A 17,075-nucleotide genomic window follows, 5' to 3' on the forward strand; every position below is an offset into this window, starting at 1 on the left:
ATTACATACATCGAAACCACGAAAGCTCTCCCCTTGAGGAATGAGCTATCACCTCAGAACAGCCCAAGCACTCGCACCAACAACACCAAAGATTCCCAGCCACCGCATCAACCCTCTGTTCACGTGCCACTTTGCGAACGATTCTATCGCTTGGCCATCGTTGATCCTCGGAAAAGGAACATCTTTGGGGACAGGAAGGTCCAATGCTCTGCACAACGGCTCCCAGTCATCTTTGACGTCCACAAAGAAAAGACGGTCTTGTGGCACATTCTCCTTGAGCCAGGCAATCTGTTGGTGGTAGACCTTGCTCGTCACCGGCTCCCTTTCGCCATACATGATCAGCCACTGCCGACGCAGCGCATCGATGTAGTCGACGAAGAAGCGCATCGTTGGCAGTGGGAACAGGACGAAGCGAAGGAACCATTGCGTCGCTGCGTTACCAACGGCCTCCATGCTGCGCTGCCACGCGTCTGCATCGCGGACGGTGCAGATTACCTTGGCATTGGGATAGAGAGTCATGAGTTCTGACACGAGGCCACACCCTGGTGAGTCGGTGATGGCGACGAATCCATCGGTGCGACTCTTGATGAGGTCCAGGTTGGCGCGTCTTGTGGCTTCATCTTTTGGCGGCCACTGGTTCAAAACCTTGATCCAAGTCTTGATCTCGGCTTCTGGACCAAGGGTGGATTGTGTGCCGCCGTGATACACCGGGCCGTCGAGCAAGATTTTGAGTGCTTTGCTGAATGAGGCTGTTCCGGTGCGAGACAGGCCGGCGCCAATGACTTGCAGTTTAGCGCCTGGCTTTGGATGGGAATATTCCTGGCCCATTATGAATACGAGAAAACAGAGAGATGAAAGAAGCCGTGGATCATTGAGATGATTGAGTAGCCTTGATTGAGTTATATGCATTTATGTCGTTCAAGCCTTTGTGTAAGCCTAACCTGCTGGAGTCTTACGCAGCGCGACCAATGCGTCATGCGTCAACATCCCTGTAGCTGTTAAGAAATACCCTAACTAGGGTGTAGATGTCACATCGTCGTGTCAAGTACTTTTCAGCAGGGTTGCCTGCCGATCAAGCTTGGTGGAGAGAGTCTGAGGAAGAAGTCCGAGGCTAAGCTGACGGCATCACAACCTCAATTCACATTCATGTCGGTTACATGCTCCCCCATCATCTTGACTGAGAGACATCTTGCACGCGAGTAATTCTCTTGTTCAACTCACTAATGGCCAACAGCGCATGTCTCTACACACATCCATCCACGTAGAACAATCACCACTACCCTCGGCTTCATCCCTCCTCCTCCAAACCTCGACCAGAACATCTTTTGTCACTCGATAGCTCTCAAATCCAGATTTTGAGAAGCCCTTGTCTAGCCAGGCTGAGATGTGGTGTCGCTGTCGAATAGACATGGCCTCTGCCCCAGCGATGAATGCAGGCCACGCTGTTCCGGGTCCAAGAAGACCGTGCTGTTCGAGAGCGTCGTCGAAGGAGTGGAGAAATTCTATGACGTCGTTGACACTATCTTGGAGGACCAGAGGGTTGACGTTTCGTATCCGTCGGTAGAAGAAAATGACGAGAGCAGAACCCAAGGCGCGCACCATGTGCATGTGTGGTGTACCGCCAGGAACAGGACTCAAGCTCGCAGTTGAATCCGTCTCTGCCTCGTGACGAGACTTGAACAGGCATACAGCGTTTTCTAAATACGATGCTCTGGGTTGTAGCGAGACTAGGATTTCGGCGTCCGACTTTTTCCTGGTCGAGAGACGGTCCATGACGTTTGCGAGGCGTGTTATTTGTGACACAAGGCTTAGCCATGTTTCCGGAACGCCGTATATCTGCATGTACATGTTTTCATGGTCTTGCGACGTATCCGCTAGATGAATAGCTTTGATATCGCGTCTTGACTCCTTCTGTCCGTGACTGGAATGTAGCTTTCGCGGCTCAAGATGAAGAAAGTTGTCAGGGGTAATGTCGGGGTTGATGGATTGCACAGGCACGTTGTTTGTCTGCTGTCGTTTTGCCATGTTTGAGCGTGAGAATGGGGCTTCTATGGTGTGGTTCTCGTCGCGGAAGACGTATGTGCTTTCTGAGACGATGCGCATCCAGGCGTAGATGTTGTGTAGAATGCGGGCGCGGCGGGATATGGAAGGTTTTGTGAGTCCTCGCCAGCTTATTAGGCGCTCCATTTCTGTGAGACACCATCTTGTATCGTCTTGATTGCCGGAGAGCAGCTAAGAGAAAATAGTTAGCCATGAAACTGATGGAAGAGAATATGTACTCACAGAGGTTGCCAAGACAGCGCTGATTCCCATGAGCTGCTCCTTGTACTTGGCCTTGTTTGGCGGCTGACACTCCTTCTCGAGACTAAGTCTCAGATGATGCTTCGCAGCCTCATATGTCCGATTTGAAAGAGACTTCCAATGATCGCCAGGTCTTGCGAGGGCCGGAAACGTTGCAGAGTTCAACGAGAGGTGAAACGATGAAACGGCGATCAGCGCGTAAAAGATGGCCAGGTTGGCGTGCTTTATTTGGTCCTTGTCTGCGTCCAGCACTGTAAGCTGGCTCAGTGTCATAATTGCGGCGGGATAGTGGAGGGTTCTCCAGGCGGATTTTTCGTTGATGGGGAGGGATCCCATTTGGCTGATGACGTCGTCGTTGAAGTGTCGCAGTAGGAGTGCTGCATCTCCGACGAGATCAATCTGGGGCCATGCTACATCATCGGGAGTCGTGTCAACAGAAAGCATTGGATCAAGCGTTTCTGAAAAGTTGACAGTAGGTTCGGTTGGCCAGTTGAGATTCATAGGCAGAGCACCCAGACCATCCTGCGGGTTCATCGGAAGAGGGGGATTGTCGAGAATGCTCACGTCCCAAGTGAACAAATCTCCCCACTGCAAAAAGTCAAGCGAGCTCGAAGAAAAATCTGTCGAGGTTTCCGGTCTCGTGGGATCAAAAATGACAGATTCCGAGTATCCTTCACTGAGGTCATCGATGTCCATGCCGCCGAATGAGACGGGGTCGGAAATGGCGGTTCCGACAGAGTGGCAGGGCTCTGATTCGAATTTGAAGACCCGGAAGGGACCGACTTCGTAGGTACTTAATGCATGGTCTTCAATCTCGAGAGATTTCGACTCTTCGTCGATTTCACTGAGGGCTGCTGCTATGGTGGAGGGAACATTGTTGACCAAAGCACTGCTCATGGATTCTCTACCCTTCTCTGGAGCATAATTAGATTCAGATTCACGTCAAGGATAAATGTGTGCTTACCAGTGTATAAATGTCGCCTGGAAAACTGCTCTCCCCCAGCTTCCGCCAGTTGAGGAGGCTGTCTATCATACACCTCCTTTCCGGTAGATATCAACCACCTCAACGCAGGTGTAAAGCCCTCGCAGGCAAGTCCAGCAAGCCGACATCGGTTGCATTTCGGCACAGACTGGTCGCACTTGAGATGACGTTTCCGACAAGTCTTGCACCCACCAAAAGAATGAGTCCGCCTAGATCTTGAGTTGCTCATGTTGAAGAGAAATTGGGGTGTTTGCTTGGACTTATCACGGGAAGATAGAGTCGTTAGTTAATGGATTTTGAAAAGGGAAGGGGCTCGGGATCTCCTTCCAGATTCGACAGGGGCTTATCTTGTGCCGAAGGAGGCCGCTTGACGTGTTGGCGATGAGTGGCCAATTGGAGCTGGACGTCAGCTTCTCATTGGTTCTTGGAGATTGAACTAGTTTGGCCCAGGCTCAGACGCAAGGTTCCCCACGTTTTGGCACATGAACTTGTCAAACGGTCAGAGTGAAGTTTTCTTAATGAGAGTGATTGAAGCAGGGAATGTAGAGGACGAAATGGACTCTTACCCATGACTAAGGTCATGTCCCCTTGAAATTTCTGCGTCACGCATGTTTTGGCTGTTGTGGTGCTTTCAATGGCGCGACCGACGACGCCCTTTGCCGTGTCATTGATAACAAGTCTCCACTTGGGCGAAGCCGGAGAAGTGGAGCCCCCGGCATCTCGGGGAACCACCGGGTCTACCGCTCTTTGCACAGATTGGCTTGATCATGCGGATTGTGATCTTGCCGGTTGGCTGATTCGAATTTGATCATGCTGCTTTCTGATCTGGTTGATCATGCGCCTGTTCAAGTCCCTATCTCGATCCTCTATGACCACTGTATCAATGGTAAAGGTATAGGGTATTCTGCACACAAGAACCGAGGCAAGGTCATTTGTCCTGTTGAACAGCACCTTTACATCGTTAAACACGTGTTCATCCTGTTCAGATTCCCCTCTGTATTCGAGACGTGAAGAGCAGTGCTGTTTTAGTGTAGAAACCTATTGTATTCATTTGTGAAGGCAATTTCCTTTCACACGTGGAAGACGGAGTCAGTCACCAAAAAAAGAACACAGTTGTCAACGCCCAGTCCCATCCCACGGCGGTGGATGAACAACCCCGGGGCCACGCAGAATATCACAGGAACAATCCAGTAAATTACTTTTAAACAATCTTGTTCCCTAAAATGCAGTCTTCGCTAACTATAGCATACATGAGGATCTCAATCCATATCATCCACTCATTCCTCCCAAGTTTTGTGACCGGGGGCCCATTTTTCATCCATCAGTTATACAATCACTTAAGCAGTAGCAGTAAACAGCGCCTCAATTCGGCGGTTGTTCCACTCCCAAGCAGTGACGTCCTCATACTTGCAAGGCGTAGCATCAGTGATGAACTCCTTCAGGGGCAGCAGGGAAGCGTTGCGGTTGGGCTTGGCAAAGTAGGCGATCGAGTATCGCTCGGGGATCACCCGCTCGTCGCCCGCCTTGATCGTGGGAGGGTATGTGACGCGGTGGCAGGCGGCCTTGAAGGTGTCGTTGGTTAGGCGCTGGAGAGAGTCGCCGATGTTGAGGATGATGTCGGTGGGCGCTGAGGACTCGACGTTTCGGAAGTTTCCAAGGTTCTCTTGGTCTTCGACCTGGAGACCGCCTGTGGAATCCTGGAAAAGCATGGTGATGGTGCCAAAATCGGTGTGCTCGGCGATGCGGGTCGCGGTACCGTCAGCGAGCTCGGAGGCAGGAATGGCTGGGTAGTGAAGAAGACGGAACTCGTTCTCAGCGCGGTTGTGGAGGGACTTGAGGTGATCCTCAGAAACACCGAGGGCAATGGCAAGAGCGGTGAGGATCTGGAGTTCGGTCTTGAAGGCCTTCTCGTAAAAGTTCTCCATGAACTTGCGGAAGCCAGGGAGGCTCTCCTCAGGAACCCAGATGTTGTCAACGAGGTCATCAGTGGCGGAGCCCATGTCGAGAGTCTCTTTGATGTCACGGGTCTTGAGAGGGCCAAGACCCTTCTCGTAGCCGCTGATGTTGGCAACGTTCTCCTGGCCGACGTAGCTGTATCCTCGGTTGGGGTTCGCCTGGGGAGGGTGCTTGGCGATCATCTTTGTCTCGTGGGAAAGGTTGAAGAACTTTTTGGTCTACGGGAGTTAGATAAGCTACGCAGGCATTTGGTGAAGTGTCTTACCTGTTCAAACAACTGCTTAATGTCCTCGGCGGGGATGCCGTGGTTCTGAAGCTTGACACATCCTCGCTTCTTGAGGAGGGCGAGGAGGCTCTCGCAGAACTCCTTCTTCTGGACCTCGGTTCCGAAGAACAGGGACATATCGAGGGTATCAGCGTTGACGGCGGCCATTTTTGCGGTTGTGTGAGTGCAGATTGGCTGTGAAGAAGAGTAGAGTAGAGTAGAGTAGAAGTAGAGAGTAGTGTTGATTGATCTGAGTTTGATGAATTGTTTGACCAAGAAGCCGTTTAATCTATTCTTAAATACTCGACGACCTCGGAATCAGTTGCTCGTTCCCAATCTCACAGCCTTCCATTTTGGTTTCCATCGTGATCTAGACAAGACATCTCAATCAGGAACAACACCGCGTTGCCAATTAGTGCGATCCCTATCTACCGGAGCCGTCAAGAGCCGCTCCTTCCAGCCTAGAACTGCACCAGAACAAACCCCCGGGCTTGCCGAACCGCGTGGCAATCAGACCAACCTAGACAGAGATCCCGAGATAGGTATTTGATCGGTTATCCTCGCTGGATGGCGAGATAAGGGGAAGATTCTACCCCGCAAAAAGCGATGAAGAGGATTGAGCGCTACTGATAGTTGGCGTGGGGTAGGGGCGCGAAAGAGGTAGGAGATCCCGATGTCTGGCCTAATCCGTCTTGGGCCTTGGAATGTTCGGACGAAGGGTCCTACAAAGTGTGTTCCTTTCAACTTCTATCATCAAGAGCAATTAAATTGGTGATTTCAAATGCCGGCTTAAACCGTGGGCCGTTTGTGCCGAGTGTAGGTGTTGCACTTGCGGATTCGCGGGGAGCTATCGTGGATTGGCTCCCTTTGCCGTCGTGTTAGCCATACCGACGTGCACAGAGATGAACACCGGACATACAAGGATACAATCCTTATGTTGATAACCACAGTGAGTAATTTAGTATCAAAATGTTAGACCAGATGTGCCTCCATCTGCGTAGATCCTAGGCGGTCATACAGGTTCAGCCCCTCGACGAGATCCTTTGCCGCCGTCTCATTGACCCCTGCAAGTTCTGCGAGCGATAGAAGAGGAAGAACATAGCCCGCCACACGCTCAAATGCCCCGGATTCTTGCCTGCGGAGAACCAGCCCCCAAATCTCGCAGTTGAAATGGTGACCCTGAAAGAGCTGGGAGACTTCCATCAACCAGAGGTCTACTACTTTGCCGTCTTCGTAGGAGGAATCTATCGTATCAGGGTAGTAGGCACTATGCGCCCCGGTCAATCGGCAAACTGGACTCTTCGTCTGGCGGGGCCGAAACGGAGCTTTTGGAGTTTCATCCACGCCCTTGGCCGGAGAGTGGCAGACTGGATCTCGCCGCTGCTGACCCCTGGTATCTTCCATTTGACATCGAAGGATACCACCTCGATTGTGTCCTTTGTGTCCATCTCTCGTTCTACCTTGTTGGCTGCGCCTGAAATTGAAGTCCAAGACCAGCTTGGCCCTTCACGGCGGGACGGGCAAGGTTGAGGCTGTTCTGCCATCCAACCAAGGTCGATGGCCCAGAGATCCATCTCATCGCCATACCTCCTCGACTCCAGAGCCTGTGGGAATCGCATGCCGCCGTCCGACTTTCTTTCAGACCGGCAGAGCGAGCAAGGTTGTAGTGAAGTGTGGTACAGAATCCGCGGCGAGAGAACGTGCTCCTGAAGAGTCCATGCGCGGTGGTTAATAGGATCTAGATTCCCTTCTCGGCCGGCGCGTGGGACGAGATACACTTCTGCTCTCGTTGCAGTTTCTGATATGAAGGCTGCCTTGGAAATAGGTTTTGCTTTCTCGGGGCATTCCCGGGACTTGAGGAATCCTTCATAGCAACTCCTAGCGCTGGCAGCAGATATTATGACTGTGGCACCGCGATAGATGTCGCCCATCTTGACTAGCTGGCTTCCTTTGGCATCGTCGTCATCTTGGATGATACAAAGAGAGTCAATCCAGATATATGATATTCCGTCTAGACTTTGGGCAACTTGAGTGGCGGCTTGGACTGACTTGGGTAGGTTTACAACTGTGATAGATGCCTGATACGCAGCCAGCCTCGCCTGGGTGAGTTTGCACTCTCGATCGCCTCCCCAACAGTAACTCGGGGCCGCATATCTATAATGCTGATGATTGGGAACGAGGCACATGGTGGACTCGTCTTGGACTAGTTTCAGGAGCCTAGCTGGAGAATCGCAAGTGCCCTTTGAAGAACACTTGGGGTGGTTTGTTAGACAGTTAGAGAGCTAGGAACTAGCTTTAGATAAACTCGCAGCAGATCCAGGCTCCAAGTTCGGTAGGACGCGCTTCATAGCATTATGGACGGGATTCCTTATACTGGATGAGCTAATTCAAAGGGATAAAGGTTTAGTAAGAGCTACCCTCTTCTGTGAACGCGAAAAATGGCCTCACTATCCTCTTGAACCACACATCGAGCGTATCTCCTGGGCCGTAGCACAACGAGACCTCGATGGGCTCCGAGTGGTCAAAGGGCTCCGAGTATCGCTCCATGGAGCCCTTAAGGGTTGCGTAGAATGTGCAGCCGTTTTCTGCACCGTGTACGATGTCGTCGAACGTGATGTTGAGGGAGATGGATTGGTCGCCATCTAGTTCGAAATTTTTGGGTGCTTGGATCTGCATCTATTGGCACAATTCGCAGGAATACACCCATGGCCAATTCATGCTGAGACGTATATAGTGTTAGAACATGTAAAATACCAGGGAAGTTGTTCTCAGCCAGTGGAATGTAAAGAATCATCGAGAACAGAGCCCAAACCTAGCAAGACGCCCAATATGCACCTAAGACCACCTGATCACGTGTTTCATGTAAGAATATCATCCAGATGTAACTACTCGTCAAGAACAATCTAAAGGTTCCGTTGAATTATTAGGTCTATTTTATGTTGATAGTAATAAGTATTCTATGTTGCATCCAGGCTTGACTCGTTATTTCTCAGATGACGGCTCATAATAGGCGCCCAATCTGTCCCATGTTAGCAACTTGCTGTCTATAATGAAGAACAGACTTACCCAATAATCACATAACAGGCATACATCAGGGCTCCTTTCAGCCCAACGGCCCTCACGCTCGTACTAGTACGGCTCAAGATGAGCAGGTTGATCAACAACCCCGTGCCCACCAACGTCGTCGTCTCAAACACGTTGAAGGCCATCTCGAGGTCCCGGTGCAGCATCCAGGCTATCAGGACCGTCAGGGGCGCCACGCACAGGGCGATCTGGATTGCGGAGCCCACCGCGACTGAGATGGCTAGGTCCAGCTTGTTCTTGGTCGCCACCGTCACGACCGTTACGTACTCGGCAATGTTTCCAACTACCGGGAGGATGATGAGGCCGATCATTCCTTCTGAGAGGCCGCCTTCGTGGGTCACGTCGTCGATCTCTTTGACGAGGAATTCGGCGTTCATCGACATGAGAGCTGATGTGAGGACCAGCACCGTTACGGATGCGAATGTTCCACTTGAGTTTGTTGGCCGAGATGGTTGAAGAGCAGAAACCTCGTGGGCGTGTTCCGGCAAGAACTGACTTGCGATGGTCCCGTCGTTTAATGAAGAGTCTCGGCTGTGAAATCCCTGGCTAGCGCTTAGTGAGCGTGAACGGGAATGTCCCCTTGCCCGGAAACCCTGCTGGTATGAAGAGCCAAGTCGAGAATCGGGTCGTGCGGGATCTCTATTCACAGGTTCCTCCTCGACAATCTCCGGATTCACTCTCGACTGACCCCTATCCAGGGTGGTGCTCCTCGCACGGCTTTGAGCGTTCTGATCTGCGAAGCGGATACTTCGAGATCCAGCGTTGGTCTGAGATAGTGACGCTTGCCCGCGGCGATGTCGGGTGTTGCCTGGTTGAAGATTCTGCAGTGGAATAGGCAGTGCTTCTACTGTTTTGGGTCTCATCTCATATGCAAAGTATATGACGTAAATAACGAGCACGACCAGGGAAGAAGCGCGGCTCATGCTGAGAGCGGCCTCACTCCTCTTGCCCTTCATATGAAACGTGTAGTCAAAAGCCGTCTTTCAAAGTCAGCATATACACTGCAAAAATAAGTGAAAAACTCACAGGTACCAAAATGACAAAAACCGAAATGAAGAGCAGGCACGCCAGGAGCTCTGATTCTTCCACGCTGCAGTGAGGGTCATGGCTGGACATGCTACTGGCCAGAAGAGCAGAGCCGAGAATCAAGAGGAGATTCACGAGCACACTGCCTAGAATGGATGCTTGAACGATGCGAATATGGTCATTCACCAGCGCAACCCTGCAGAAGAGTCAATACTCGGCTTCAAAGCGGTTCTTGACATTCCTTACACTCTGGTACGAGTCAGCAAAAGCATTCCAATGAAAAACGCGTCAGAAAAAACTCACAAAATAATCAACTCGACGAGATTGCCGAGGGTAATGTTCAAAAGCGCTCCGATGGTGTCTCCCGCCTCGGTCGCTATCCGCTCAGTAGCGTCCGTCAACATGACAGATAGCGGAATAATGGCGATGGCGTTGGTGATGAAGGTGACCAGCGGTGAGACTTCGTACGAATGAGCCGCCAAACCGATGGGCACGAAAATGAGAAGCCAGTTGAGCTTTGATGCGACCAGAGTCGCTCGAATCTGACTGAAAAAGCCGAGATTGGCGTCGTTGCTGCTACCGTGGTCGAATCCATTCCATTCCAAGGGCTGAGTCTCCAAGTCGGTGAGATTCGAGCTCGCCAGCTGCTGATAGCGAAATCCATCTCCAAATCGCGATGATGCACGCAGTGCTCGCTTTATCGTGTCTTTTCACCAGCTGCTTCATCAGTACACGCGATCTCTTTCACTTCAAACATCCGGCAAACCCGGGGAGGGGCCTCTCGCACCTCGCAGGCTAAAGCCTACCCCTGAGACTTGGTGGTGACCGCCGGAGGCCTCCTGGTCGAGGAGGCGCGGCGAGCGTTCGTCGGGCGAGTCGTCTTCATCTTGGCTCGCACTCAGAGGAGAGCAGTCGTTATACCTGGGGGCCTCGGCGACGAGAGAACCCATTAGGAGAGAAATGTCGGTAGGAGAATGAACAGTTTTTTTTTTTCTCGCAGGGGAAGCTGGCAAAAACAGGAGGGGCAATTTAAAAGGACATCTCACGATGGAGGCGGCCGCTAAATTATTACCCCTGAATCCAACCTGGGGCCCTTAATTGGAAACATTGGGTCCTTAGTGGATGTGTGAGGGATTTAGCCTTGTTCTCCCTCCGCAGAAGCCGTGCCGCCCAGATCCTTTGGCTGGCATTGATTCAGCAGACGCCGCCTGTTTGTCCCATTCCCCCTATCATTTATCTCTTTATCTAGCTAATAAAGTTCCTCCACGTATCGTTCGCTTCTTTCCCCCACGGTTCAAGGCCTGCCTCGCTCACCCTCATCTCCTTGACGTGTGACGCCCCACAACCGTGCCCTTGCAAAGACGAACCATGCATAAAAGCAAATCGCAATTAAAGACGTTGTTAACCGACGGGGGACGTTTCATCCGCTCGCTTGCTTGGTTTCAATCTGAGGCTGACTTTGTATGGACCTTGACGATTCTGTTATGCTCACCGACTTGGAGGGACAGGAATGAGAACTGGGGCTTATTATTAAGCCCCAGGAATTTGGTCTTTGTTTCCGGGTCAATAACCGCGTAATTGTTGCCACTATCGATGAAAACCGAGAAACGCATTTCACGCGTATCGACGTCGGCGAGACCCACGTATGATGAAAGACAAAACAGACGACAAGAGAGTGGATCTCTGGCATGCCTACCCCGTTTACTCCATCCAAAAACTCGTCATCCTTAGCAGATCCTCATTACTATCTCTTTACAATTTTATTAAATAAGAGTCCAAGAATGTAGAAAAGAGGTCTAAGGCTAGAGGAATTTCTTGTTTCTTTTCTCGGAACGATTTGTCAATCTTGATGCTTTTAAGCACCTATCTGGCAGATGAAGCTACAACCACTTGACAGGGCAAATCCAAATGGTAGATGGCATCAACCATGTGACCCTATCTATGACGCCACAAACCCGCCACTTATTAATCAGCAGTCACACATCGGAGAGTGCTATTGCGGTTGCGTGGGGAAGGAACATTGCAAGATACACTACTTGTAGGATCTCTCTGAGCATTCGGATAAAAGGGTTGGTGTCTGCCATGTCTTTGGCCCTACGAAGAAGTTATCGACGTGCATCTTTCGCTGTGAAGAGGGAAATCGACATCTTGCAGGCAGGTAAGCATTAGCTTTCTAGCTTTGCAGACTCTTTGGCTGCCGCCGTAAGAACTCATGGATAAAGTCACGGCATTATGCAGCATTAGGTTCAAACGCCGTTATTGTGTTGAAAACTGTCCTTTGCGGCTGTGCCAAACATCTTCCCCCCTCTATATAAAGGGAAGTAAAATCATCAATGAAAAATACAGATTTGCCAATGCCTATATATGTTATTTTCCTTTCAACTCTTACGATCCGTTCCGTCTTTCGCCATGATGAACAGGAACCACATGGCCAGATGCCATGAAATGACGCTACGCGCCTCAACAAGACGACAAACCCCCAAGTGGATGTCCCTGCCGGCAGAGATTCGCCTCATGATCTTGGACGTGATTATACAGCAGAAGCATTCCGGCTGGGCTTCGTTTGCGTGTGTATCCAAAGAATGGCAGGGCTTGATAGAGAAACGAAATTTTGGTCAGCTCAAGTTACAAGTCTCTTGCCTCGATGATTTCGAACATCTCGTCATTCGGCAAAGGGAGCTCGTTCAGCACATTTGGCTCGACATCGAGCTACCAAGGTACTCGTGCCGATGCTGCAAAATGGAAGAGTCATTTTCCGGGATGGAACGTAACAGCTCCGTTATAAGCAGCGGGATATGGAAGCTGTTCTGTGTCCTCAGCAACTGGAAGACGGCAAACGGCCTGACGTTGGAGCTCAGCGCGCATTCTCCCAGCGACTCGGAGCACTGGTTCAAGCATCATTCTGTCTCCGCTAATGGCGACACTGCCGGGGTCCAAGAAGCCGATTGCAGCTGGCATGATCCGCAGCACGGCTGGGTCGACGGCCGGCTCATCAAGTCTGCTCCTGAAGGAGCCATACTGCGGCTCTTCGCAACGACCCATCTATCTTTCAAACAGGAGCTTCCTCGACTTGGCGGGGTCACATGTTTCATCATCCGCCGACAACTACGTCGCCAGCTTTCCCAGTCATCACTTGGGCTTATACTTGGCAAGCTACGTCGTTTGGAGCATCTCATTTACGAATCATGGCGGACATTGGAAGGCATTCACAGGAAAAGTAAGGATCCACGAACCTAGATTCCGCGCATTTGACTGATAAGGTTCGGGTAGAAGACTTTGAACAAGTGATACAGAAACACTTTCCGCAAACCCTGAGGAGAGTATCGATTTTTGAAGACTTCAACGACAGCCTTTCCACAGTAATAAACGATACCCTCCTAGCCTTGCAGCTACCGGCAAACACCTCCCGAATCGGAGGTTCCAAGGTTGCTGCGGCCCTTGCTTCCAAAAGCCTCAACCTTGAGCACCTCTCTGTTTCTTACATGGCCAGTGCAGACGATTTCTTCAAAGCTTGCCTGCCAACTTGGACTTGGCACCGATTACAGTCTCTGGCGCTAACGTCGGGACTCCTACGACGTACTGAAAGCCGACGAGACATTGACTACTTACTATACAAAGCGGGCAGTGTCGCGCTGCAGATGCCGAGGCTGCACACCATGGTGATCTGGGATGGCATCAAAGGAAATGCCTGCGCATTCATATATCATGTGAACGGAGAGGGTGCGCATATCACCTGGCGCAGTACATGGGAGATGGAGTTGACCCCTCGTGTGGTGAAAGCCTGGGAGCGCGTAGCCCTGGAGATTCATTCGTATGCACTCCAAGTCGACAAGCAGCAGGTTCATGGTGTCATAGGGTCCCATGGCAATGCCATTTACCACATGAATTTGCCATGTCGAGTGGTTACTCCCACATCCCTCTGGCAAATGCGGAAGGAACGACCGTGACGAACAAGATGTAGCTGGCTCTTTCCATCAATCAGAGCCCATCTTCCTTGATAGAAGTCAATTGAAGCAAGTGCGGCCTCGATGAGGTGACCGTCTTTCCTCTCTATCGTCTCTTTGTCCTCGTCTCCGTCCTCTTTTCCCACCTTCACCATCACCATCACCACCAGCAACAGCACCAGCACCAGCACCAGCACCAGCACCAGCACCACCATCAATGTGAGTTCTTGCCCATCACTTCGCCCCTTTGCTGCCCTCTCTTGTCCTTTTACAGCGCATGTCTTGACTCGCTTGGTCCATACTTTGTCTACGCACCAGCATCGATGGAAACTGCATGTCCAAAGCTCTAACTTGTGTTTTTCCCAGGCCAGTTCTTCGATCCGGTCGCATTGTCTCCGTCGACGACGCCCTCACCAGGGCCGACGCCGCCTTCAACGCCGCCTGGCACGCCGTCCACCTCGAGGAAGAGGGGAGCAGCCGTCTTCCCCGGCTCAGACTTGCGCTCCGGCGAGCCCGACGGGCCCAGAAGCAGGCCGAGGCCGCCTGGGCACGAGCCCAGTAAACGTGAGTCGTTTTTTCTCATCTCGTCATCTTTTTGCCAACTCATGTACCATTGGAAGCAGCCAGTGAGGCCTTGGACAAGTGTCTTTGGTGGAGGCATCAGCCAGGAAGTTCTGGTTGATCCAGGATGATTGGCTGGCACCTTCTCGTGGTGTCCTGGGTTAGTAGCCGCGGGTCTTGTACGAGAACTCCGGTGACGCGAAGACCAGCCAGATGGACGTTGGCAAGGCTAGAATGCTGGGTGGCTGTGTTCATTGTGGTCTGTGTGATTGTCGCATGTACGATTCCGTTGGACGAAGCGAGCCCCAGTTGGTCTCGCGTTGCCTGGGGTAGATAGCATTATTGGTAGATCCATTGGCATGGCCGAATACACTTCTTTCATTCCACTCTGTCCTTCTGGCTCAACACGCCCGAGTAGTGACCATGCCCTGCACTAACGACTTATTGAACGTTGCATTCTGCGCGTTCCCTTTGTTTTGTTTGGCCTTGCGTCCTCCGCCAGTCTCGCTTGACATCATTCTGTATAGATAGTAAGAGCCATTGCCACGGACATTGGCAGAAACAAGACCAAATTTCTAGTCCTGAATAACATATCAATCCTGGTTAGGACAGAAATGTTAAAAAACACGCTAGCCAAAATCTATCTCACCTGACTTTCTTCTCAGTGTGCCATCTGAAGCACTAACAAGACTGCATAGACCTTGCAGCCAACTCGCATCACACGACGTCACCGCTCCGCATAGCTACGCACTGGACTTTGCGGACTTTACGGATATAACGGATTTTCAATAGCGAGGTCAACAAAGCCGACTACACTGAAACTGGACAAGGTATGTATGTAGCAAGGTGCCTATCGTATATATATGTTGCAGATTTCTTCTTACAGTCAGCAAAAGCACTGCCAAGACTTCGCCATCTATCTCAACATCAGCAATCATGTCTCCACGAGTCATCATCTTTGGCGCATCTGGCGCTGTCGCCCGAGCTGCCGCATTCGAGGCCCATCAGCGAGGGGCCACCGTCTATCTCGCCATGCGAGACACCAACAAGGCCATCCCCGGGCTCACGCCCGAGATCGAACAAGAGCGCGGCTTCAAGCGAGTCAAGGCAGACTTGTCCGATCCAAAGTCTGTCCAAGACGCCATTTCTCAGTCAGGTGCAACCGCTGCGTTTACGTATATCGTCCATGGGGTGCAAGATGGCCTGCGTGCGACTCTTGACGCTATGAAGAAGGCTGGCATATCCCATGTCGTTCTGCTATCTTCATACACGTTGTACCGACACCCGAATGCAAAGGCTGCCATGAACAGCTCCGATTTCATTCCCGCGGCCCACGGCAAGGTTGAAGTTGCTCTGGTTGAAAGTGGACTAGCGCACACCATTATTCGACCGATGTATTTCAGCAGCAACTTGAAGGGGGAGGCCGAGGGTGTCAAGAAAGGAGAAGTCAAACTGCTGCGCCTAGAGTCAGTTAGTGACTATATCGCACCAGAGGACATTGGGTCTGTTTGTGGTGTGAAACTGGTTGAGCATGAGGCAGAGTCTGAGATTGTACCTTTGTGTGGTCCAGACCTACTCACCCAGAAAGAAGCTTGGGAGATTGTTGCAGAGGCAATTGGTCGAGACTTGACCATCACAGAGATAAGCGAGGAGGAGTTCATCGCCAAGAAGGAGGAGACACTTCCAAGTTTCATTGCTCATGCTCTCGCTGAGTACTTCCTTGGAGACGACAAGGCGAGATATCCGGCAGACCGGTACAAGGAAGCTTCGGCAAACATCAAAAAGTACACGGGGAGAGATCCGATCAAGCTTTCTACGTGGATCAAGGCGCATAAGAAGGAAGTGTTTAATATCTAGTGAACCTATATCTACCGCCAAGGAAGAATTTAGATAATGTACGTATAGTAACGGAGGGATGTCGCAAACGTCAGATACATTATTCGCTCCTGGATCACAAACCACTTCACCCTATCGACTGTGTTCCAAGCCCTGATCAACAAGGATAAGAGAGGCGGATGAGGAAAAACCATCGGACAGTGGGCTAATAGGATAACACTTACCGTGCGCGACAACCCGGACGAATTCTACACCATACTGGGCAGTCCCAACGGGTCAGGGTCGGCCTACTTTCTCATCAACCACAAGCAGAGAATGGGGGTCAAAATCATCAACAAGGTTGACATATTTGTTCCGCTTATTCCTCTCAAAGTGACTGGAACTAGCGTGAATAGGTTCCATGAAGAACGAAAGGTCATGCTATTGTTCTATGTTACCGATGTCTGATCGACTTGTCCTTGGCGTAGGTATCCTGTCTTGTTTTGCAATGTGTGAGCATGGGAAGAATCAAGACTTTATTATGCCAATAGCTATAAATTCCAAATCATTTCATCTCCCAGGATCAAGTGCCGCTTTAGTACCCTATTACCTATCCCTCATGCTGTTGCCGCACGCCAACTACAGGGCGTCATAATGACCGATACTCAACGAATGAGCCGCGGCAACCGAGAGTAGAGCAAAATCTAGATAAATCTTTAGGTGCAACGATGCCAAACTAAGAATCAAGAATAGAAGGTGCGCCCTCGCTTCCGGAGCTCGGCCTCGAGATTGGCAACCTCGTCAGGCGGCAAAATACTTTCCCACGCGAAGAAGTAAAACTCGGTTGAGTAAACTGGCTCTTGTATCCCAGAGGTCAGACCTAATAGGTGCATTCTCCGCGTATCCCAGAAGGCAAAGCCCAGTCGGCGGAAAGAGTCGAATTTGACACCAGGGATGGGCGAGCTATTGCAAGCGCCAATTGTAAGGAATCTAAACTTAGACATGCCAGATGACTCTCTGTTTAACGATTCCTCGGTCTGCCCCCATCAAATCCCTCGTTGACAAGTGGACGCTTGACTGGTGTGCTGTCCTCTGGTACGGGAGAACCCTCCTTCAATCGGTGAGTTTGCCCGTTTCGACG

General features: G+C 51.1%; 6 protein-coding genes across 6 annotated transcripts; 2 read left to right on the forward strand and 4 right to left on the reverse strand.

The window, feature by feature from the left end:
* Nucleotides 1–48: 48 nt before the first annotated feature.
* On the reverse strand, nt 49–3,512 carry NCS54_01443900 (Zn(2)-C6 fungal-type domain-containing protein; the record flags this gene model as incomplete). Its single annotated transcript, XM_053159590.1, has 4 exons — nt 49–782; nt 1,275–2,232; nt 2,284–3,215; nt 3,266–3,512. The coding sequence occupies 4 exons, from the start codon at nt 3,510–3,512 to the stop codon at nt 49–51; spliced, it is 2,871 nt and encodes a 956-aa protein (XP_053015565.1).
* A 1,108-nt stretch (nt 3,513–4,620) lies between these two features.
* Nucleotides 4,621–5,672, reverse strand: NCS54_01444000 (Fe2OG dioxygenase domain-containing protein; the record flags this gene model as incomplete). The annotated part of the gene is made up of 2 exons (XM_053159591.1): nt 4,621–5,457; nt 5,505–5,672. 2 exons carry the CDS (start codon nt 5,670–5,672, stop codon nt 4,621–4,623), a joined length of 1,005 nt encoding a protein of 334 aa, XP_053015566.1.
* A 1,112-nt stretch (nt 5,673–6,784) lies between these two features.
* Nucleotides 6,785–8,180, reverse strand: NCS54_01444100 (HET domain-containing protein; the record flags this gene model as incomplete). The annotated part of the gene is made up of 2 exons (XM_053159592.1): nt 6,785–7,756; nt 7,953–8,180. 2 exons carry the CDS (start codon nt 8,178–8,180, stop codon nt 6,785–6,787), a joined length of 1,200 nt encoding a protein of 399 aa, XP_053015567.1.
* A 306-nt stretch (nt 8,181–8,486) lies between these two features.
* Nucleotides 8,487–10,594, reverse strand: NCS54_01444200 (Hypothetical protein; the record flags this gene model as incomplete). The annotated part of the gene is made up of 6 exons (XM_053159593.1): nt 10,402–10,594; nt 9,918–10,320; nt 9,861–9,863; nt 9,615–9,810; nt 8,571–9,568; nt 8,487–8,523 (listed from the first exon to the last, which is right to left on the reverse strand). Exons 1-6 carry the CDS (start codon nt 10,562–10,564, stop codon nt 8,487–8,489), a joined length of 1,800 nt encoding a protein of 599 aa, XP_053015568.1. The 5' UTR covers nt 10,565–10,594.
* A 1,759-nt stretch (nt 10,595–12,353) lies between these two features.
* On the forward strand, nt 12,354–14,120 carry NCS54_01444300 (Hypothetical protein; the record flags this gene model as incomplete). Its single annotated transcript, XM_053159594.1, has 3 exons — nt 12,354–12,831; nt 12,885–13,425; nt 13,925–14,120. The coding sequence occupies 3 exons, from the start codon at nt 12,354–12,356 to the stop codon at nt 14,118–14,120; spliced, it is 1,215 nt and encodes a 404-aa protein (XP_053015569.1).
* A 935-nt stretch (nt 14,121–15,055) lies between these two features.
* Nucleotides 15,056–15,976, forward strand: NCS54_01444400 (NAD(P)-bd-dom domain-containing protein; the record flags this gene model as incomplete). The annotated part of the gene is made up of 1 exon (XM_053159595.1): nt 15,056–15,976. The coding sequence occupies one exon, from the start codon at nt 15,056–15,058 to the stop codon at nt 15,974–15,976; it is 921 nt and encodes a 306-aa protein (XP_053015570.1).
* Between the last annotated feature and the right edge of the window lie 1,099 nt (nt 15,977–17,075).

Source organism: Fusarium falciforme, chromosome 12 (genome assembly GCF_026873545.1).
Source record: "Fusarium falciforme chromosome 12, complete sequence".
NCBI lineage: Eukaryota > Fungi > Ascomycota > Sordariomycetes > Hypocreales > Nectriaceae > Fusarium > Fusarium falciforme.